This window comes from Elgaria multicarinata, chromosome 8 (assembly GCF_023053635.1).
Source record: "Elgaria multicarinata webbii isolate HBS135686 ecotype San Diego chromosome 8, rElgMul1.1.pri, whole genome shotgun sequence".
NCBI classification, from domain to species: domain Eukaryota; kingdom Metazoa; phylum Chordata; class Lepidosauria; order Squamata; family Anguidae; genus Elgaria; species Elgaria multicarinata.
Window position 1 is genome coordinate 53,346,685 of NC_086178.1, and position 22,832 is coordinate 53,369,516.

The 22,832-nt window shown below is 41.8% G+C and overlaps 2 protein-coding genes across 6 annotated transcripts in view; one reads left to right on the forward strand and one right to left on the reverse strand.

Moving 5' to 3' along the window:
• LIMS2 (LIM zinc finger domain containing 2) overlaps positions 1–10,641 on the reverse strand; it is a 41,812-nt gene extending 31,171 nt beyond the window's left edge. For 3 of the 5 annotated variants that reach the window (XM_063132428.1, XM_063132427.1, XM_063132426.1), the window contains exons 1-2: positions 7,140–7,397; positions 324–483 (exon numbers count right to left, since the gene is read on the reverse strand). In XM_063132428.1, coding sequence (XP_062988498.1) covers positions 324–483; positions 7,140–7,270 — 291 coding nt within the window. In that variant the 5' untranslated portion in view covers positions 7,271–7,397. Of the gene's footprint in view, positions 1–323; positions 484–7,139; positions 7,398–7,835; positions 7,860–10,484 lie in introns of those variants that run through there. The other 2 variants (XM_063132429.1, XM_063132430.1) reach the window with 2 other exon arrangements.
• Positions 10,642–15,238: 4,597 nt separating this feature from the next.
• On the forward strand, positions 15,239–22,759 carry SFT2D3 (SFT2 domain containing 3). The gene is made up of 2 exons (XM_063132432.1): positions 15,239–15,296; positions 17,769–22,759. Exon 2 carries the CDS (start codon positions 17,897–17,899, stop codon positions 18,542–18,544), a length of 648 nt encoding a protein of 215 aa, XP_062988502.1. The 5' UTR covers positions 15,239–15,296; positions 17,769–17,896; the 3' UTR covers positions 18,545–22,759.
• The last annotated feature ends 73 nt before the right edge of the window (positions 22,760–22,832 follow it).

Here is a 22,832-nt window from a genome sequence, read left to right on the forward strand (position 1 = left end):
GGGGAGGAGGGCGGCGGGAACAAAAGGTGGGAATGCACATGCCCAAGGATTACGCACGTAACAGTATAAATTATAGTTCCAGTGTGATGTCTGAGCCAGGCCATTGTTAAACTCTTCTGATTACTTGCCTAGGAAAACAGTACCAATATCAAAGCTAAATCACATAGGAGAAAATGGAACAGGGACACTGACATATGAATTGCAAAGATATCTGAGACAATCAGAGACTTCATAGAAAACAATTCAGTCAAATTCTCAGAATTAGGTCTGTGGAGGAAAAAGCCATATAACTTTTCATACTATCAGAAGTATTGTGATCTCACATCATAGAAGAGCCCATCTGGAAACTGACGGAAGCACTGAGCACAGACAAAGCAGTTTTCATGATACAGCTCCCCGTTGCTGTTCACAATTCTCTCCGTAGGATCAAAACGAGCCCGACAGCGTTCACACACAGCATTTGCAAGGGCATCTGACATGTTACTGGGAAGAAAAAAAAGAACAAGAGGCAGATCATGACCAATGGCATGATAACAGAATGAAGTCATCAAAACCACCGAATGCAAATTGATCAACATAATGTTCAAAGTTCATGTTTATGAATTTATTTTCTGCCACACTGTCAGTTATACAATATTTGAAGATATATATTCAATGGTCCCATGTATGCTCATCAAATACTCAACATGCTAGGTAAGCTCAGTTTTTTAATAAATTAGTGGGATATTTTCTATCAACTTTAATGATGAGTTTATTTGTATCGAAGGATGCCATCCTATGCTTACTCTCACTGAGAGTGAGAGTAATAGGACCTATTTCTCTGTAAACCATAATATGTCCTTGAAGAATGAATTTTCTAGTCCAAAACAGAACACGGAGTATTTACTCGACTCAATACATTTTCTGTACACCTTATAGAATATTCTTTGTAATAGAATATTCTGTAAGGTGCTTTCAAGTTTTCACCCTAGGGATGTAAATCTGTTAAACTTGACTGAAAGCAATGGAAATTCACAGTAAAGGGCTTTAGGATTTAGGCACTAGTTTGCCAAAAAAAGCAATGGACAGAAGACCTAAGCAACAGGTTGCCCTCTTAAATTACTTTAACATGTAGTGGCTGAAGATAATAAGGCATCTTTATAAGCACTGAAGAGAAGGTACCTTTAAAAGATTCGAGATAGACAGCCCCTACTGGAAAACCTGCAATCTAAGGATAAATATATGAGGAAAGAATAAGGGAAATGGAAGGGGTTAGATGAAGTAATTCAGATGAGGGGATAGGACGATGGAGCGAGCGAGAAGGATGGAAGAGGAATGTTCCAGTCAAATAGCCAATGAAAACCCAGGCGTGTTGGAGACACAAGTGGAAACATGGGCTTAAAAAGAAAATTGGTGGCCAACTAGTGAAGATGATGAGGAAATTGGTGTGGCAGCTAATGCTATTGGCATTGTGCTAGAATAGTTTACATTAGCAAAATGCAATTTATGTTAGTGGTTGCTCCCTGGTAGATACACTTATGCTACTGTGGCAGGGACAGGAAGGAAGCAGAGTCATCGTGGAGGAAAGTATAATTGATTTGCTCCATTCATGCTATTTGGTATTTAACAATAAAATCTTCCATAGCAAAAACTACTAAAAAAGTATGGGTAAAAACAGATAATTAAAGACAAAGTGTTATGACACAAATGCTGGATGATTATTGAAGGAAATAACAGAATACTAATGGAACTTAAGAAAAAAGAAATAAAAGCTCCCAACAAGAGTTAACTTATCTGTTTTTTGTAGGCCATGTTTTTGTCTTGAGTTTCTTTTGACCTCAGAAACATTTCTGGATTTTAGCTTTACAGATCTCAAATTCATCCATCCCACCCATCCACCCACTTGCTACAAGTTAAAAATGTCAAATGTGAGAGTATTTATCATATTTAACAACAGTGCTACAGCAGGCTTTCATAACTCACAGCAGGATGTTACAAAAATTCAGACAATCTTATTAGAATGTTGAAGAAATTATAAAGAAGTTGTGTAATTAATAGGTAATGCTAGTTGCTGTATCCCAAAAGCATCTTGGAATATGAAGTGACACATTATAAAAACGGATAAAAGGTAAACAGAGAAGTTAAATTTAGGAAAGAATCACTGTAATTACGACATCAGAGCCTGTAAAGTTAAAAGTCCAGTCTCTTAACATGCAGCCACCTATTTGATCCCTCTTATATATGAGTTTCCCAGTCCCTTTTCAAGACCTGTCTGCCCTTGCCTCTGCCTTTGCAACATCTCTAGTAGCCAGTTTTATCTTCCACTTTGTAGTTGGGCAACTTGGTCCCTTCTCTTTTACCCTTCAAACTTATTAATCATGCAACGACTGCCGCCTGGCCTAGAAGCTTTAAGATGCGTAACCTCACATGAGAGTGCTTTCTCTGCACCATTGGAATGAGTTGCCATCCGAGGTCCTCCATGCTTCAACATTTTGGCTTTTAAGGAGGCGTAGAAAACATATTATTTTCCTCTGGCCTTCTCTTAATCTGATTGCACTTCTTGCTGCTTTAATCGTTCTTAATAGCATACATGTTTTATGTACTTTATTGCTGTGTTTCGCCTTGGGAGGGCTTCTGCTCTGAAAGGTCACTAAGAAATATTTAAATTACTTAATTAGATCAGACACTGATATCATGGTGTTGAGACCACATCAGAGAGACTCTGCTGAATGCAATCATTTTTATTTATCCTCACAGATGAGACCTGAGGCAGGGCCCCCCTCTGAAAAAGACCACATGAAGTGCACTATTCCATGACACTTCATGAAAGTTCAAACAGGTTTGTGCATCAGAATCCAAGGGTGGTATGGCATGCAAGATAATGCAGCACTTCCATTGCCATTGAATGTGTTCAGAGTAAACCCCAGTGCAGTGCTTCTTCTTGGGATTGTGCTGAGCTTCAAGACAGATCCCACTGGTCTGTTGGGGACTGACACAAACCTGGCATGCAGCAAGCTACAGTGTAGACTGTTCATTGGGTGTGATAGCTGATGTCGGGTATGCATAGCTTAAGAGATTTATATTTCAGTTTTACTTAATACACTGAAGCTAGTGTGGATTCAGGTATATTTATTTATTAATTTATTTATTAAACTTATATACCGCTCCCATAGCCAGGGCTCTCTGGGCGGTTTACAGAAATTCTAAAATTGAGGTAAAAACAAGTATACAAAATTTAAAACTCTAAAACACAGAACATACACACATAAAGCATTAAAAACCAATTAAAAACTAAACATGTGGGTAATTAGGATGTGCCGCCATATGCCTGGGCAAAGAGGAAAGTCTTAACCTGGCACCGGAAGGATAATTAGACAGCTGAAATTAACGAATGTCAATACAAAGCTGCCACCACCTTGAGAGGGGTCCATCCTTAAAGGTATCCTAAAAATCATTTAAATAAAATAAAAATAAATAACAGATAAATCTGTGGACATTGTCAATTGTAGATTGCATTGCAGTAATCCTATCTAAAGATGGCAGGCACTGATTCTGTTGTTCTGAAAGAAAGATCTTTATCACCATAAAAGACAAATTTTGTAAGAAAAACTCTCATGTCATGGCTCCATTTAACAAAGAAACATGGAAATGAGGATTAGGTAGAGGTTCCAATGCACAGATTCTTCCACGTCACCATAAGCTACCATTACTAATCCTGTATTTCAGGTACGTGCACACAGTGTCATTCTCCTGGAGTCTGATGAGTTTCAAATTTACAACAGCCCAGGAAATCCTCATGGCAGTGCAGCTGTGACAATCTTGACATTTCAAGTGTTCAAAAATGTGACATCTGCCTCCTGAGATTTTTGTTCCATCTTTCTGACCTTTGAGGCTTGGGTTCACTCCCCTTTCTTTCCTGTCATTGTAGAGCATAGTATATTTCTTCTGTTCAATTCAATGTCTATTTCCTCTCTAAATGTTTATTTTTTAATTCCTTAGAGAGGCTTTATTTCCTAGAACATTGTCATCTGTGCCACCGTTTCCCAAATTTCCTTCCTTTGAGGAATCACATGGATTTGTCTGCCGATGAATTCCTGTACCTTGTCGAAGATTCTGGGATGTAGTCTTCAATGCACTCTTAATTTGCCTGAGATGCCAGTCAGAGCTGTCAGACCTAACTGATGCCCCCTATTCTCAAAATCCTGTATACTCAAAGTTAAAATCCTCTGCCCAACACTTTCCCCTTTAACTTCTATGGAAAAGTAATAGTTCCACCCTATTCTGCGTTAGTCATTTGGAGTACTGTGTCCAGATCTGGGTACGGCATTTTAAGAAGGACATGGACAAACTGGATCATGCTCAGAGCATGATAACCAGGATAGTTAGGGTCTGAAAACCAAGTCCTATGAGGAATGGTTGAAAAAGCTGGGTATGTTTAGTTTGGACAAGGGAAGATAATAGTGGCCTTCAAATACTTGAAGGGCTGTCATGCAGAAGATGGAGCAGACTTGTTTTCTGTTACCCCAAAGAGCAAGACTAGAATCAATGGGTAGAAATTGCAGGGAAGAAGATTTCAGTTAAACATTAAGAGAAACTTCCGAACACTGAGAGCTGATCAGCAGTGGAACAGATTGCCTTGGGAGGTGGTGGGTTCTCCTTTGTTAAAAGTATTTAAGCAAATGCTGTATATATAGCTATCTGTCAGGCTATATATAGCTGTACCCATTGAGCAGGGGGCTGGACTAGGTGATCTCCAGTACTCCTTCCAACTCTATGGCCTCATTCAGAAGACACTTTAAACATAGTTAAGCCAGAAAGCTGGGCTATGTTCAGAAGACACCTTAAACCATGGCTTTAACCACAGTGAATAAAGCAAAAAGCCTTATTCACATGGTAAAACCCATGTTTTAAGGTGTCTTCTGAACATGGCATGGCTTTCTGGCTTAACCACCATGGTTAAAACCATGATTTAAGGTGTCTTCTGAACAGGCCCTATGATTCTACAATTCTTTTCTTCTCCTTCCAAAGTATCTCAGTAAACCTGTTCTGTTTTCTATTGCATCACTTCCCTATTAAATTGATACTTCCCTACATCTACAACATTACCAGCTAATGCAGTAAGTACATACAGTTTTATATATGATGTAAAGGAGTCACCAAGATAAACAAAAGTGCATGGATTAAAATGGGAAATGAAATTAACAAGTAAACCCCACAATCCAGTGCAGAATCAGACCATAGGTTATATACTCAGAACTACAAACAGTTTTGTGCACCTTAAAAACTAACAAACTAACAATTTATTGTGGCATAAACATTTGTGGATCAGAGCTCACTTCATCAGATGCACCATGAAAGTTTATCCTAAATTAATTAGCTTTTAAGACACCATAAGATTCTTGGTTGTTTTTTCTACAACAGACTTGCACAGCTACCTTTCAGGATTTCCTACCAGAACATTAGCTAGTTTGGGTAGTTTTTTAGGTATGTGATAATTTCTAGCTTCCATTAGCTTCTTAAGAAAATGATTCCATTATTTACCAAATATTGTTGTACCAAATATTGTTGCCCCAACTCCCCTGTAAATACATTTATTGCTTATCTTCAGAGCATCAGAAGTTGAAGTTCCTTGAGGAAATATAAAATAGTTCCATTTGAACTAAATAGTGAAGAGACACTTTTTGGTACTGAATGTGACACTTGTGAAAAATTTGGAACAGCAACCCAGGCATAGAAGCTATCCTACTACAAGTTTAAGAAGGCAGCAGTTTCTTTAGTTTACTCCAAACCTGCACAAATTGTGACTCAAATTCAATCCACCAGCCCATGAGTAGCTTGATAAACCTCTATTTGCTACTTGCTTGATACTGCAAAAACAGAGGTGGGTGGGCTTGTCAAGATCTGGCAGGCTGCAATACATTGTTGGTAGGCAATGTTTGGCTTGATGGGTCACAAGTTGGCCATGTATGGTTTGCCCTCAAAATAATACCATTCCAGAGCTGTTCTTTTGGAATTACATGTTCAGAAGAACTTAAACAATTTATCTAGAACTGCATTTAAGATTATTTTGGTAAACTGTGGTTTTGCAACCCGAATTTTAAACATTTCTAGAAATGGTGACCAGTAACAAGGAAAGTCAAGGGGCCTGTATCTTTAATGTACAAGGAATTCTAGTAAGTACAGTTTTTTCCACTCTTGTATGATAAACTGTACCAGCCAGAATTCCCTTTCCTGTATAACTATCAAAGCCGAAGAGCAATGTCTTCCTTTGCTTCTGCTCTCTCAATGCCTGTGTCAGTCTGATTCTACATTAAATCTTTATCATCCTTTGTCATTACTTTAAAGCAATGGCTATTAATGACAATAGTTGCAATCCAGTGAGCCCCTGTACCAAAGCAGAAGACCTTGAAAAGTATTTGCTAAGCAACACTTCCCCTGTGCAGCACTGCAAGCTATGTTAGATTGCAGTCTGCAGTGGCACAGTGTACTACTATTTGGTAAACAATTAAAAAATCCTCACTATACTTGAGGGTCTCTTATATGAGGATAGGCATCACTCTATATTTTTTTAAATATATGCTGCACATGATCATGTTCCAAAAAAGACAAGAATATAGTTCCTTTAAGAATTCTTAAAAACACTGAACTTCCATAGGGCAGTTTCTCCCATATTGCAAAGGCAGGAAATACTATATTTGCTGACCTACTCTTTTGCCATATGATGATCATCCTAGATATGATGAAAACAAAGAAAGAGAAAGAAAACAATAACTTAGAAAACTATTCATAATACAGTAAACTTACTTTAGGTGAAGAAAAGTAACGGTTTGTTTCAGAGGTTAACTAAAGTTCAATCAAAATTTAACAAGACTATGGTAATTTATACAGCACCCTAGGCTTTTATTTATATGGTTCTTAGGACACCATCATGTTAGCCTGCCCAGCATCAACAAGTGAGGAACGGTTTCCATGGTTGTTTCCTGTTATTGTTCAGAAGTGATAATATCAGAGCCAAAGAAACATTTTCTTCAAACAAAGAGTGGAAATTCAGACCAAGTAGATCCAACCTGTCTAGTTTTCCTTACTTCCTTCTTCAAAGGAAGAGAAAGGATACATTCCAATAACCCGGGACCATTAAGAGAGGTATCCAAATAACCTACCCAAATATCCCAGCTGCCCTCTCGTTCCCATCATTCAAGAGTGACACTGTGCCACTCAGACGATCTTGCCTTCGTTGATAGAGTTTGGAAGATGCTAGCCCCCGAAGTCTCATGCCAGCCATGGAACTCATTATCTCTGGGAAGAAAACTGCATGAGGGTAACTGAAGAGCAATCCACCAATAACACCGTGGTTTCAAGGGATATGTTTCTTCCAGAGAACTGTTCTTCTCAGAAATGCTAATTAGAACAAGCAAAGTCCATCCTTCTTATGCAGCACTGTCTACTCCATAACTATCCAAACATCATCCTTGCTTTCTTTCAATCTTCAAAGCATCTCATTAATAACATTTTTGGAGTTTGAATCGGTGTAGTTTGTTCAGAGTCATTTGAACAAATGACTGAATCTCAAAATCTTAACTTAATTCATTCAATAAGATCAGAAAAGCAATAAAACTGAATAGCATTGGAATATATATAGTTTCTGTACTCATAGATTTTTGGCAGTTATACTGCAGAAATAGACTCCTTAGTTAAAGTCTTCTTTGACCAATTCCGTTATAACAGCTTTGCACTACCTAATGTTCTTTATGTCCCTTGGGCAAACAAATGCTGGAAAACAGCAGACTGGCTTTGAAACTCATTCCAAAACTCACATACTATCACCCTATCAAGAAGCGGAGGAAAAAGAAACATACTTGACATTCCTTTCCCCACTGCATTCACTCTGGGACACAAAAGGGTTACAAACTCACTCAAGCTGTTCCTTTACACAACTGTTTGTGTGGCCCCTCCCACTTTAGAGAAAGGATCACATTACACAAGTTGGAGCCAGGACTCTAAGGTCCATATTATTTTGTTGATTCCCATTCTTTCCCCTTTCTCACTCTCTGTTGCTTTGTTATCTTACCATTTTCTTAAGCAATGTCTGCTTATGGGCTATTATTGCTTATTCTAGTAGTATAAAGATAGAAAAGATTTTAATTAAAACACACCCACAAGATGGAGTAAGAAAAATCAGCAAAATCCCCAAAATGTAACAAACCAATTCCTTAATAAAATATGAGCAACAAGAAAGGAGCAGAAGATGACAGAGCTTCCACAGCATCCCAACTAGGCATAATCAGAAGTATTATGAATCAAAATAACAATTCCAACATCCATTTGTTTTACTTTTTAAACCATAAAACCTGCTATTAAGCCTCAAAAAAAGTTTTGGTTTTCTTATATATTCTACAAGATTTTTTAATATATTAAAATATAGCTCAGGGATTTCTTAAGATTGCTGGAAGCAATCATTCTCCTGATGATCTTTCAGAGCAGTTATTCCCAAATGTCTCACCAGAGTGGCTTAACAGAAGTCCCTTTGTTTCTACACCTGTCAGTTCCACTCACAGATTTGGAGCTGAAATTATCTCAGCCTCTTATGAATCTGTCATACTAGCTGCCAGTGCACATGGCCATGATAATGTATCCTAAATCCCTATATCACAGTTCATTTGGGAACCATAGTCTCAAAAGATGTAATCAATTAAGGCAGTTAAAACAGAGATGGAAAGATTAAGTCTTTAACTATGGTTTTTTAAAATAGGCTTTTTATAAGTTAGTGGGCAGAGGAAAAATAATTTTCAATAATTATTTACATTTGGGGGGCTTTTCAGTGACTTAACTAAAACTCTAAAGTAGAAACCTACCACATCAGGAAGCAGGCACATGTGAGGGGATAAAACATATGCCCTCCTGCCATATACAAAGTTCTGTCTAAGCTACAGGGAGCCCAGAGCTCTGGGAAAGGAGAATATATAATGAAATACACTTAGGCTGCAATCCTTTGAACACTAACCTGGGAGTAACCCCAATGAACATAATGGGACTTACTTCTGAGCAAATATGTACAGGATTATGAAGTCAGTGTTTTATTGTCCCTGTTGCTTTCAAACCAAGTAGGAAAGAAGAAGGTCCCACTCCCATTCCCACCTTCAAAGGGACCACTATACATCCAGCAGGCAGGAATGCAGGGGTTGTGGGTGCACGCATACACAAAAGCAACTGCTTTCCCCAACTAGACATAGTGGTATCCCCAATGAATTCATAAAATATAATAGTGGCCCTCAAGAGTGATTTGATTTGTGTTTTCTTGTGCTAGGTACAAGGACGTAAAGAACATGTTTAGGACTCAGTGTTAGGCTGCCAGTAGTGTGCACACTTACCTGGGAGTAAGACCTATTGTACTCAGTAGGACTTACATCTGAGTAAACATACATAGCATTGGGTTCTTCAGCTCAGTTCTCTGCTACCTTTCACATCTCAATAGTACCAATTTAAGATGACCGTATGGAAAGGAGGACAGGGCTCCTGTATCTTTAACAGTTGTATAGAAATGGGAATTTCAGCAAGTGTCATTTCCATATGGTCACCCTATAACTAATTCATTTTACTTCTTATTACAAAGAGGCACAGATGTACAACATTTTCTGTTAATTTTGAAGCCTGCAGACAGATACTTGCTATTAATTATCACACCTCAGAAGGGTAGCTATTTGTATAATGCCTAAGTATTCTGAAGTATTCTATCTAAAAACACAGGAGCCCTAAAGCTCAAGCACTTCAAGGAAGTCACACCCTAAAAGTTCTTCTCCCTCATCCCCAGCGCGTAAGTGCATAGAATAGCATAGTAAGCGGATAGAAACATACTCTGCAAATGCTCAGAGTTCTTTATTATTGCGCCACATGCCCAGTAACAGCCAAGTGTCTGGCTTTCAACATCTGACCCACCAATTCAAACAAAAATGACAGTCTCACATTCCAGAGGAGTAGCCTGCGGTAGCAAAAAGGACAGCGAGGCGTTGGCACTTTAAAGACTAAGAATGTATCATGGCATAACTTTTCATAGAAAGAAGCAGCCTCAGTTGGTAGCTGTGCCTTGAACTCCCCTGCAATAAACACACTTTATTGCAGGGGACGGCTGCTGTTTGTCTCCTACTGAAATCCAAGGGAAAGCTCAGTTCTTTAAAGGGCTCGGTTTTCTAGAAGGAGGCCGGCTAACCAGCCTCCCGGGGCCGCGTTTTCTCCCAAAGCCCAGTCCCAGGGGGCGCAAGTGGTGTCCCAGGCCAGGAAGGGGCTGACGGCGGGGAGGAAGCAGGGGGCGAGCGAGCGAGCGAGGGAGGGCACCCAAGTCAGTCCAGGGCTGGGCTGGGCTTTTCTTTCCCCCGTAGAGGCCGTATTCAGTCGGGTCATGCAGCCACCGGCGGCCATGGCATTGGCGAGGGAAAGGAGCCCCAAACATCCTCGCTGCTGAAGTCCAAGCGAGACCGCAGGCTGGGGCCTCGCAGTTTTGTTTTCCCTACCTGCCCGTCATGACGGCTGTTGGTCCGCGCTGAGGCGGCGGCGGCGATCCTGGCGAGCGAGCTTGGAGCTGTTCCGTAGGCGGCAATGGCGAGACAGACCCGCCAGCGCCCTAGAGCCACTCCGTCGCCGGCTCAGGCAGCGCCCAGCGAGCCCGGCTCTCTCGTCCACCACCCTGTCGTGGCGGCGGGCCGCCCCCATAGCTCAAGACGGGCAGCCTCCCCAGCCTCCTTCTCCTCCGCCTCCTCCCGCCCCTCGGCCCAGCGCATATTTTTCCTAGAAAGGGAACGAAATAATAAATAATGAAATAGCGAGGGCGGCAGGCGGGGGGCCTGGCGGGCTTGGGCCGTTGCAGGAGCCAAACCTCGCGGGAAGGAGACGGACTTCTAAGGAGTTTTCAGGCGGCTGTAATTCTGCTCTATAGATTTGGACGGAGCCCCGGGGATAGTTCTTCTTCTGAGAAGCTGCAAGAAGAGCCTTTACAAACAGAGACATCCCCAAGGCAGTCCAATTGATGCTTATGAGCATTCTGGGACAGTCGTTACACAGCTCCCCTCTGCACATCTTTTTAGGAAGATCACGAAGTTCTACCGTCATGGTTTTGTCACCTCTGTGTAACAGCGTCCTTTCAACAGTAGGACTGTCATCTTATATGTACTTACCTGGTAGTAAGGCCTATTGAACTCAATGGGTCTCACTTATGAGTAGACATGCCTAGGATTGTACTGTAAATCTGGATGTTTTGTACAGGTTGAGTGTTGCCACCTAATAAAATTTATATTTGTGCATTCTTTCCTAACACCGCTCTAGTATATTAATGCCATTCCTTTCAGGAACTTCTAATACCTATGAGTGGCCCTGTTCAGAAGACACTTTAAATCACGTCTTTAACCACTGTGAATCATTGTGGTTAAAACCATGGTTTAAGGCATCTTCTGAATAGGGCCAGTATCTTCTCTTCCTATAAAGCGGAAAGTATGTGTGTGTCACGTATGTCCAGAAATGTTTACCCACTTCTACATATGGTACTGCCAGGTCTTCGTGAACATGGCTCAGAAAAAAATTAAAAACATTAATTTGGGGTTTTTAAGTATTTTTAGAGAATTTAATAAAAAAAACTAGGTTTATGCCTACAATTCCCAGCATGCCTTGGGTGGGAGGCCAGACTTACTGGCCTTTGGTGGCCATTGTGATTCCTAAGCTCAGTCTCAAGCAGTCAACCCAATTCCACATAAAAGGAAGCAACCCACATAAATGGGCTGCATCCATTTGTGGTGCCTCCTTCCACCTGCCATGTGTGGTTTTAAAATCATAACTAGCTACAACAGCATGACTTTGAAAGGCTAAATTCTGGACATGCTCAAAGGCACCCCGTCCTGATATCGGTTTTCTCAGAAACTAAGGGAAGCACACACGCAGCCGTCACACTTAAGAGAGAGGTAGGGAAGGGAAGCACTCTGTGCATGCCCAGAAACAGGCTTGACAAAGAGGGGCAAGTGCCCGGCCCTGTCCTTTCAATACAGGCTCCTGATGGAACACTTTGTGGGTGAGAAGTGTGGACTTGGCTGGAGTTGTGCATGTCCACTGACAGCCGCTTACCTCACCTCCTTGGCAATGCTACTCAAGGATGCTCTGTCGAGCAGCATCAGCCATGAGAGGAGGAAAGCGCCTCTCAGAGGACATGGGCAACTGAGGGCTGCCAAAGGCATGCTGGGAGGTGTAGTACTGGCACGGCTATCTCTCAGTCCTAACTCGGCCCCCACTAAATGACTTTCCCCAACTGCCACTAACTTTGCCTGCCATACTAGCCTCAGCTGTCAGTCATTCCTCCATTCACTCTTCTGTTTCAATATCCTTGGGTGGGAGGGAAGATTTAAGAGACTGTGGCAGCCATCATCTGGAAGTGGCTCGCCATCCTGTGCCTGAAGGGAGAGGGCCTGGGTTTGCTGACTCAGTTACTAGGCCCCATCGGAAACAGAAGGGAAGGAGGTCACAGCTCTGGGCAAAAGGCATGCTGTGAGTTGTAGTTGTTTTCTGTGGGGAAACAGTCTTTCTTTGTGGCGGGAAAATGAGCAGAAGGGGCAGGAGGTGGATGGCATTGATCTCGTTATTGATAATATTAAACATTTTAATTTTAAAAAATGAAATACAGCCAAAGTAAAAAGCAGATTAATAGCCAGCAGCAGTGTAAAGATATAATAATAATAATAATAATAATAATAATAATAATAATAATAATAATAATAAAAAACCTGAAGGATTAAAAGGCCTGGGAGAATAATAAAGGCCTTGCACTGCAGGGCTCTTTTAAGCCACTCTCTGCCACAGCCTCTGCCCTGCAATATGAGGATAATAAACTATATTGCCATAACTTCCACAACATTTTCCACGTGAACCAAACCCAGTGTTCAAATGGACACACAGCTGCCCAATCATACTTCCCGGCTAAACACCTGGATTTCTATGGGGGGGGGGAAGTAGGTCAAAAGGAATGGACGTTTCATCTCTATATTTATATGTCTAGGAGATGAGCTTTTTATCACACGCTTGTTACTACCCACTAATTGATGTTCATGGGTCATTTTGATGCCATCCACCTCCCATGTGTCGCCCGTTCCTTCTTTTCTTCTTCTCGTCACAAAATAGACCAATTTTGTTTTTGAAACAGAATGTATTGCCATTTCCTGCTGTGTGCAGGAAAAGCGGCATGATAAAAACAGCCACTGAATGGCCCAAATTGTTTACTTCCTCTTTCTTCCTCTGTGTGAAGAAAGAGGAAGTATTGTGGGACAGAAGCAGGGGGAAATTGACAGTAAAGAAACATGATCTCCCCACCCCATCTCATGATACTTCAACTCTCTGTGCTGGGATCAGTTAAACACATGATGATGCAGCCACTCTTGAAAGCCAGAAGTGTAATTATCTAGTGAATAGTAGCAGAGTAGCTGCTCATCAACAACAGACTCATACCTACTTGTTATCGTATTTCTTTGATTCTAAGACACACTTTTTCCCCATATAAACATCTCTAAAAATGGGGTGCTTCTTAGAATTGCTGGTGCGTTTATTATTTCTTAGAATCAAAGCTTTTTTTCCTGTTGGTGGTACTGAAATTAGTGTGCGTCTTAGAATCGAAGAAATACAGTACTAAAGTGATCATTAAAACTTTGGAATGTTGTCACCATTTCACTGAAAGGCAAACCACCTTTAAAGGAAGAGCTAACTTAAGTCTGGTAATAAAATGAGTTCTAAGGAAAAGAAAACACACCAGGCCTCTCCCAGATTTTATATGGATCACAGTTGTGTGCATACAAAATTTTTGCCCCCTTTGAAGTCACTCAAACTAAATTTTTGCGTTCAGTTTTGGGAGTTCCAAGTTGTGTTCCAAATGTAATTGTCCGTTTAGAGACAGGGCAAATTTCTATTGAGGCCCGTATATGGATCCTTAGGATTCATTACTGGCTGAAGCTGATTTTCTCCCCAGTGGGCCTGGCCCCACTGACATTAATTGATACATTCCAGACAAAATGGAAAACTACACTATATGAAAAACTGAGAGTTCTAGGCTTCTCACCAAATGCCCTAGTTGCTCTTGGTTTTGAAAAAGCTAAAATGACAATTCAACAACGTATTTGGGATATAGAATTGCAAAATCATTTGAGTTTGGCTTCAAGGTATCCTGAATTTAGAGATAATGGGAGGATATTTGCTTATGCAAAATATCTGGTGGACTTGAATATTCCTAAATTCAGGAAAGCTTTCACTCTGGCCAGGTTTAATGTTCTACCTTCAGCCCTTTTGGATGGAAGATTTGGAAATGTACCCTACCAAGAACGGGTATGTCCCTGTGAGATGGATAAAGTGAAACAGTAGGCCATGTTCTGCTGTATTGTTCCTTTTATCAAGATCTACGCTAAACATTTATAACCTCTATCCTGCAGCGAATTCCCGGTAGATCAGATGAATATTACATAAAACATCTTCTATTGGATCAGAAAGATTACTCTAAAAGTGGCCAGTTTTTGTGTGGCTGCCATAAGCCAACGGAAATTAATGTTGAAGAATTTTATTGCATCTTAGACTAAGGCTGAGACTGCCACGTTTTATGGATTTTATGTATGTATTTTATTGTATATTGGGGTTTTTATGGATTTTATGTATGTATTTTATTGTATATTGGGTTTTTTATGGATTTTATGTATGTATTTTATTGTATATTGGGGGTTTTATGGATTTTATGTATGTATTTTATTGTATATTGGGTTTTTTAATATTATTGTGATGATGTTTTCTATTGTGCTGGTCTATGACCGAAATAAACAAACTTTGACTTTGACCTTTTTATTAACATAATTAGTTTGGAGGGACAGTACAGATATAACGCTAACTCCTTAGCTGGGAGCCAGCTGTGAAAATGTGTGGTACTTCTTTCTCTCCTACTGGGAGTGCATCCCCCCTCCTTTTAACGAAATATCAGCACAAACCATAGCCATGGTTAACCGCAGTTCCCCTAGAATCAACCACTCATGGATCTTCGCAGGTCTTTTTGACGACGCTGACGACGTGTTCCTCCTGCGTGTCTCCCACTCTTTCCGCCATTTTTTTCATTGTAAAATAATCCTCTTTAACCGCTACTCTTCTGAGCTACGTTGGTCACTTTTTCCGGCCGAGGACAGAAGTCTTGCTATAAAATGCCCACCAGAGGGCGCTGACCCACTACACTGAAAGGGCCGCTGGGCGCTGCTTTCTTCCTCTTCCTCTCCAGTGTGATTCTCGTCCCTATCGCGGAAGAAGAGCAGGAAGCAACAGCGACGGTAAGGACACGTAACTCCCCCTCCCCCCTTTCCCTCTGCGAGAGCTCCGCACACACGTTATTGCAGGGGACGGCTGTCGTCTGTCTCCTATTGAAACCCAGGGGAAAGCTCAGTTCTTTAAAGGGCTCGGTTTCCTAGAAGGAGGCCGGCTAACCAGCCTCCCGGGGCCGCGTTTTCCCCCAAAGCCCAGTCCCAGGGGGCGCAAGTGGTGTCCCAGGCCGGGAGGGGGCTGACGGCGGGGAGGAAGCAGGGGGCGAGCGAGGGAGGGCACCCAAGTCAGTCCAGGGCTGGGCTGGGCTTTTCTTTCCCGTAGAGGCCGTATTCAGTCGGGTCATTCAGCCACCGCCGGCCATGGCATTGGCGAGGGAAAGGAGCCCCAAACATCCTCGCTGCTGAAGTCCAAGCGAGACCGCAGGCTGGGGCCTCGCAGTTTTGTTTTCCCTACCTGCCTGTCATGACGGCTGTTGGTCCGCGCTGAGGCGGCGGCGGCGATCCTGGCGAGCGAGCTTCGAGCTGTTCCGTAGGCGGCAATGGCGAGACAGACCCGCCAGCGCCCTAGAGCCACTCCGTCGCCGGCTCAGGCAGCGCCCAGCGAGCCCGGCTCTCTCGTCCACCACCCTGTCGTGGCGGCGGGCCGCCCCCATAGCTCAACACGGGCAGCCTCCTCCTTCTCCCGCCCCAGCGCATATTTTTCCTAGAAAGGGAACGAAATAATAAATAATGAAACAGCGAGGGCCTAGTTTCTATTGGAGTTCAGGGGGCTTCCCGAAACTGGCATTGTTTGTGAGTCCCCGGCTGGAGGAGTGGTGGGTGGTGGGGTCAGCACAGCTGCCGAGAGAGTTGTACCAGTGGGAGCTCCCAGGCCCCAGCAGGCTTAACTGGCCCTGTGCTTGTGTTGGCCGACTATCCCAGTAGATGATGGAAGAATTGTTGTTGTGGCAGCGACTGCTGTGAGTGCCAGCGTTGTAGGAGCTCCTATGCAGTATGGAATCCCTCCTCCACCTATAGGCTGGGTTTATTGTACCTCCAGAAATGTTGGGACCTACCCTTTCTGGCATGAGACAAACTCACACCCCAGTGGGCATGATCCTGTCTGAGGCTCATGAATGGGCATGCCCTCTCCTGGAATTATGTCACCCCCCACCCCACCCCACCCCAATTCATCCCTCTACTGAAATGACACGCCTGCCAAGCAGCAATGTCTTTCCAAATGGCAGTCAATCTGCACATCAGTTGCCAAATCTTCCTACCCTCATCTTTCTGCAAAATGTACGGTGGTAACATATTCACCATTGGGAATGGTGCTGCTCCAGAGGTGGCAAGCATCTCTTGTAACAAGCATCCTTCTCTTAATAGAAAAACACATAATTTCTCCCCACCCAGTTAACTATCAGAGCTGGTAGCTCTGCTGTTGCTAGTACTAGCAAGTCATATTCTATTCAGGAGAGTATAAGTATGAACTAATCCGATGGATGTTTTCTTGTAAATAAATACAATTTATTTATATCTTGCTCTAAGTACACATAGTGTTGTACAACATAATCATAAACCCATATAATATCTTCAATAAAATTTTCAGCCAGTTTCCAAAAGCAATAACAAAGAACATAATATTACCAGCACTTAAACAAAAAAACTTGGCAGCAATAATGCTAGGTATTGCACATTAAAAGCAAACACTCCCCCCCCCCCAAAATGTCTTAAATTTCTGGCAAAAGAGACACGAAGTACCAGTGTACTCAATGGGGCTTATTTTTAATAAGTATACATAAGATTAAACTCCATAATTTTAAAAAAATGATGAAACTCTGCTGACAAGAAAGTGTTTTAGATGTTCCTAGATGCATTACTGCAAAACATAGTTGGAGGATCTTTTCTGTTTAGCATATCTATGACTGGGTAGCAGCACATCCATCCAGAAACAAAAGTACCACAAAGCCATGCTCTTTCAAACTCAGCTCCTATTTTATCACATAGATATATCACACATAGATATATACATACATTTCACAGTGCAAAATGTTTGCATGATTGACAACAAATAATAAGGCGCGCGCGCGCACCCACCCACACCCACCCACCCACCTTTATGGGCATTTTGTGTGTTTTGTCTGGAAATCCAAACCAGCACCAGCACCCTCCTCTGATCTACAATATGGCCAACATTATTATTTTTTACATTGCCTTTTAAGCCACCCTAAGCCACAGCCTCTGCCATGCAGTATGAGGATAATGGACTATATTGCCATAACTCCCATGACATTTCCCACATGAACCAAGCCCAGTGTTCGAATCGACAGAGGATGTATTTCATCCTTCACTGCTGCCTATTTTTTCTGGATGGACACACAGCTGCCCTCGCTAAAATCCTGGATTTCTATCGAAGGAGAGGGGGGAAAGTAGGTCAAAAGGAATGGAAGTTTCATCTCTTCATGTATAATGGATAATTCACCTCTATATTTATATGTTTAGGAGACGGAGTCTCTGTGGTGGAGTCAGAGTGAAACGCATGATGATGCAGCCACCGTTGCTTTAGCAATAACTAGTAGCAGAGTAGCTGCTTATCGACAACGACCTTCACATCTCGGCTCTTTCCCAAGATGGCGGATCTGAACAAGCAATTGCAGGAATACTTAGCTCAATCCAAGGGCGGCAGCAGTGGTGGCTCAACGGCCTCATCAGTGCCTCAGAGCCCACCGCGAGATGAAGTGGAGAAGCCCAGCTCAGGCTTGGGGGCCTGGCTCAGCCAGATAAACCCGTTCCCTGCGACAGAAACATGGTCGCGGACAGCCGAACCGGATCCTGATCCGTGGTTGCCTACAGGTCTGTCCCGTTGGCAGCGACTCGTAGGGAGCGTGCTGTGCCTGCTGCTGGCTGCTCTCTGTTTCGGCCTTGCCACACTCTACGGGTCGCTTCTGCGGCTCAGGAAGTTTGCGCTGCTCTGGTCCCTGGGCTCAGCCTTTGCCCTGGGTGCTGCCGGCTTCCTGCGGGGCCCGAGTCGTCTCCTGGGCGACCCCGACCGCCGTGGCCTGGCTATTCTCTACTTAGGCTCGGTGGGCGGCACTTTGTATGCTGCGCTCGGGCTCTGGAGCACCCTGCTCACCACGCTGGGGGCCATTGTCCAGCTGGCATCCGGCGGGGTTTACTTGCTATCCTCAGTGCCTGGCGGAACTGCCGGACTACGCTATGCTGGTGGGTTCTTGGGAGGTTTCGTACGGCGTCAGGTGTCCAAAACTCTCCCAGTGTGAAGGCAGCTGCCTACGCAAGTCCATTCCAGAAGTTGGGAAAGGAAGACTGATCTCTGTGGGAAGATGCCCTGTGCCCTTCTCCAAACCAATGCACAGCACAGGACATGCACACTAGCCCATTAGGTTTATCCCATGAGAAATTGTGTAGAAAGTTTCTTTACTGTTTATCTTTTCGATTCCAAGGACAAGGGAACAGTTGAGTAGCCTTACCGTGACCATGCATTGCTGTTGCCTCTCCCGGAGGAAGTTAGGAAGGATACTTGAATTTATTTGCAAAAAAGAAGAAACAAATGTATTAAAGAGTTAGAAGTTCATCAGCCACATAAGCAATTGTAACCAGTCAAGGGACAATGCTTCTTTCTATGGCTGGCCTGAGTTTTGAGTGGGCTGCATTGGGCCAAGGGCCCCTTGGTATCCTATCCAATGTCAGTGCTCCCCAGTGCCCTTCTGAGCAGCTGCAGCATGGGTGGAGGGGCTGAAAACAACACCAGGCAGCTGCCATAAGTGAGGAAGAAGCTGTCATTTTAATTTCTCCCCAGTGTTCCTGATCTGAACTCTCAGATAGCTGCATTGGGCTGGGTGGGCCTTTTAAATGAAATGGTTTTCTCTGGCCACTCACCTTGTGCTTAGAGGGCAGCCACAGTGAGCAAAGGCAGGAGACATAATTTTAATCTCTTACCAATGCCTCCGATGGAGTGATGCTACATCAGGGGCATTGGGAAAGGATGAAAAAGTTATGTACTTTTGCTGTAGTGGCTAGGCTTGCCTCTCAGTGCCAGATGGCCCAGTGTATGGGTGGGTGTCACTGGCAGTCAGCAATAAGGGGCCCTGCTCTGCCTTTGTTGGATGATGCTATTTGCTGACCCCAGGTTTGCCTTTCTAAACTCTTTAAGGATGGAAATGAGCAGACCATGCCTCTTCAGCTTTTTCAGAGTCAGAGCAAGGATTAATCTGGTTTTTTTAAAAAAATTAAAATAATTATAATCTACTTGCATTTAGCCCCAGCATTTTCACTTCCAATTGTTGTGTTGGCTTTTTGTCTTAATAAACATCAACATTATAACTGTTTTGTTCAGAACAGGTGTCTCACATTGTTGCTTAAGCTGACTTCCAGGAAAACACTTCTTTTCAAGCAAGGATTTCTGTACAAATATTCTAAACTGCTATGACCACATGGCTGCTAAAGTTCACTTCAGTCTGAATTCAAAGACACATACAATATAGACAAAGGACAGAATTCTGCCATAATGGTTTATACTCTTATTGTGATGTTGGGAAGTCTCAATACATGTCAAGAAGCCAAGTGGAAAAACTTAAGAATGCAATCTTATGCATGTTTAGACAGAAAAAAGCACTACAACTCCCACCATCCCCCCAATCAGCCATGCTAACTGGGCCTTGCTGGCAACTGTAGGACCTTTTCTGTCTAAACATGCATAGGATTGTGTCCTAAACTCCTTTGGATCATGGGATTGTCTCTGGAAGTTAAATAAATAGCTTATTTATTGAAAACTCCCCTTATGTCCATCTGGTGCTCTGAACTTCTATGGGCTCTCAGTACTTGCAGCAGTTTAGAAATATTGATGTGATGAATGTATCACCTAGACACATGTAATATACAAGATGCAGCTACTATCAGAAATCCCCACAAGTTGTATTTCAGTAAAAGCACATTCACTTCATTCCACAAGTGCAATTCATAAACCACTTAAATGTAGAGCATCTGCAAACATTATACTTAAGCAGTGAATGTTGCAGATATGCAGTTTGTACCTCTTAAAACTAGCCTTTGAAGTAGTGTTATATCTCTTTTAACTGTTGCTATTAGTGTCATTTGAAGTCTGTGAAAGCCTTGGATGGTTTAGGAATTACAGCCAAATGGTTAACAAACTAGCAATTGCTGAAAAACATCAGCTCTCATGACACAAATTGACAGCAGAATAATTATATGCAAATAGTTACCAGTTCAAAAGTATATTATTGAGTAAGCAGGAATGCTATGCTAGAGCACTACTGCCATAGACAAGGGCTTTATCAATGTGGAATATAAAGGGAAGAACTTGGACATAGAAGCTAATTAGCTGATGTTTAGGTAGATACTTTGACTACTGGCATAGATAACTTAGAGCAGAGATATGTAGCCCATTCCTATGCATGTTGATGCAAAAATAAGTCCTATTGACCCTACTGGGACTTCCAAACAAGTGCATAAAATTGTGGCTTTCATCTGAGATCCACAGACTATTAAAACAGTTTATATATATTTAAATTTGCCAAGTCTTGTGTCAGGTAATGAAATCAGGCTGTGGCAAATAGTTCTGAACAGAAATGGTGCTAAGTATTGTACAACGAAGATTGTCCTGCAGTCTTTTTACTGGATATTTAAAATACTCTTAACTACCTTAACTCTTGCAGAGGACAGTTTAATCAATATTGCAATCCTCTCTCTACTCAGAAGTCCCATTATGTTCAATGGGGCTTACCCCTGGATAAGTTGGTATAGGATTGTAACCCAAGTGTATGGAAAAGTATTTTTATATTACAGATACCAATTTTGATGAAGTAATTGTTTTTCTTTTCCTAAAATGCAACTTGGCATTTGAAAGAAAACGTTCAATTTTTACAAACTTGCTTTCAAGTCCTTTGAGTCTCATTAGGAATGTTTACAAATCTAGCAGGATGTCACTTTTAGAACTGAAGCGGAGTTTAATTACTTTTTTTAAAAAAAATCAGATTTTAAAAATAAGCTTTTGCCTGGAACCTGGTAACTCTTCACTTCCTATGTTCTGCTCAGACTACTATTCCATCTCACTAACAGGAACTGTGCCAAATGGAGAATTTTATTTGCTATATTCCAGTGCATAAGAGAATGGGTTTACTTCTTTTCTTTTCTGATTGTCTGCATTTGGGATCCGCCAAGAAGGCTTAAACTCTTTTTCCAGAGAGGTAAACTTTTGTACCTTTATCCTCATGCCTACTTGTTACTAAAGTGATAATTAAACTTTGGAATGTTGTCATCATTTCACTGAAAGGCAAACCACGTTTAAAGAATGATCTACCTTAAGTCTGGTAATAAAATGAGTTCTAAGGAGGAGAAAATACATCAGACCTTTTTATTAATGTAATTAGTTTTGAGGAACAGTACAGACATAACACTACCTCCTTCTTAGCTGTGGTAAAGGTTCTGGGAGCCAGCTGTGAAAATGTGTAGTACTTCTTCCTCTCCTACTGGGAGTGCATCCCCCGTCCTTTTACCGTAGTTAATGAAACATCAGCACAAACCATTGCCATGGTTAACCACAGTTCCCCTATAATCAGGAGCTGAAACGTTTGGCTAGAACTAACTGCACTTAAGATTGGTGCAGATCTTTCCCACTTAACTGTGGTGGTGGTAATTTGTTCCTTAGCAAGCATTCCCAGAGCTAGTTCGTTATCTCTTTACTTGGTTAAGGAGGAGCCATAGTTACTTCTACAGTAGCCCTAACTAAGAAGTTTTCAGGGATTTTAATCTTGTCAGATCTTCCCTTGATAAACATTTCTATAACGTAGAGGTGATAAGAGTTTTTTTCTTTTACTATTAGCTTTGTATGTCTACAAAGATTTAACAGAACCTAATGTGGGGGAAATATCTCCAGAATGATTTTTGCTGGATGTTGAAGTATAGCAAGAATTTTTCCTCCAAACCTGGGTAGGCTTTAGTATTGGGATACATTTTCCACAAAAGAGGAATGGAGAAATAACTACAAATTAGAACTCTTCACTGTTTTGCTTTAAATTGACTTGTTTTATGGAGGTGTGTAACGTATCACTTAACTTCTGATTAATTAGAATGATAAAATCAAAGAGTTATGGCACCTTTTGGTGTAAGGAGTGCACAGCTCGGTGATTTTTTGTTTATCTAAAATCTCAGCTTTCACATTTATAATTTCACTGTTGCAAAGATCTTTACATTATTATCAAGGTTTAGGATATGGAAGTCAAATCTCCCTGTTTCATTGTTTTTGGGTTCTGCGCTAATAGGGTGTGAAAACAAGCTGCAATTTCCTAGTCCTACAAGTTTCTTATGATGTATGCAAGGGAAGGCCTAATAAGTACTATCACATATGCTAACAAGTTTGTTATGCTTCTGTTAGAATTCAAAACAAAGTTTGTTTTCTTACTTATTGTATTACTCATCCTAAAAAGATTTATTAAATTATTTTATTAAACAAGAAATCGTTCTCTCTCTCTCTCTCTCTCACACACACACACACACGGACTACTTTGTAATCATATTGGCAATCTAGAG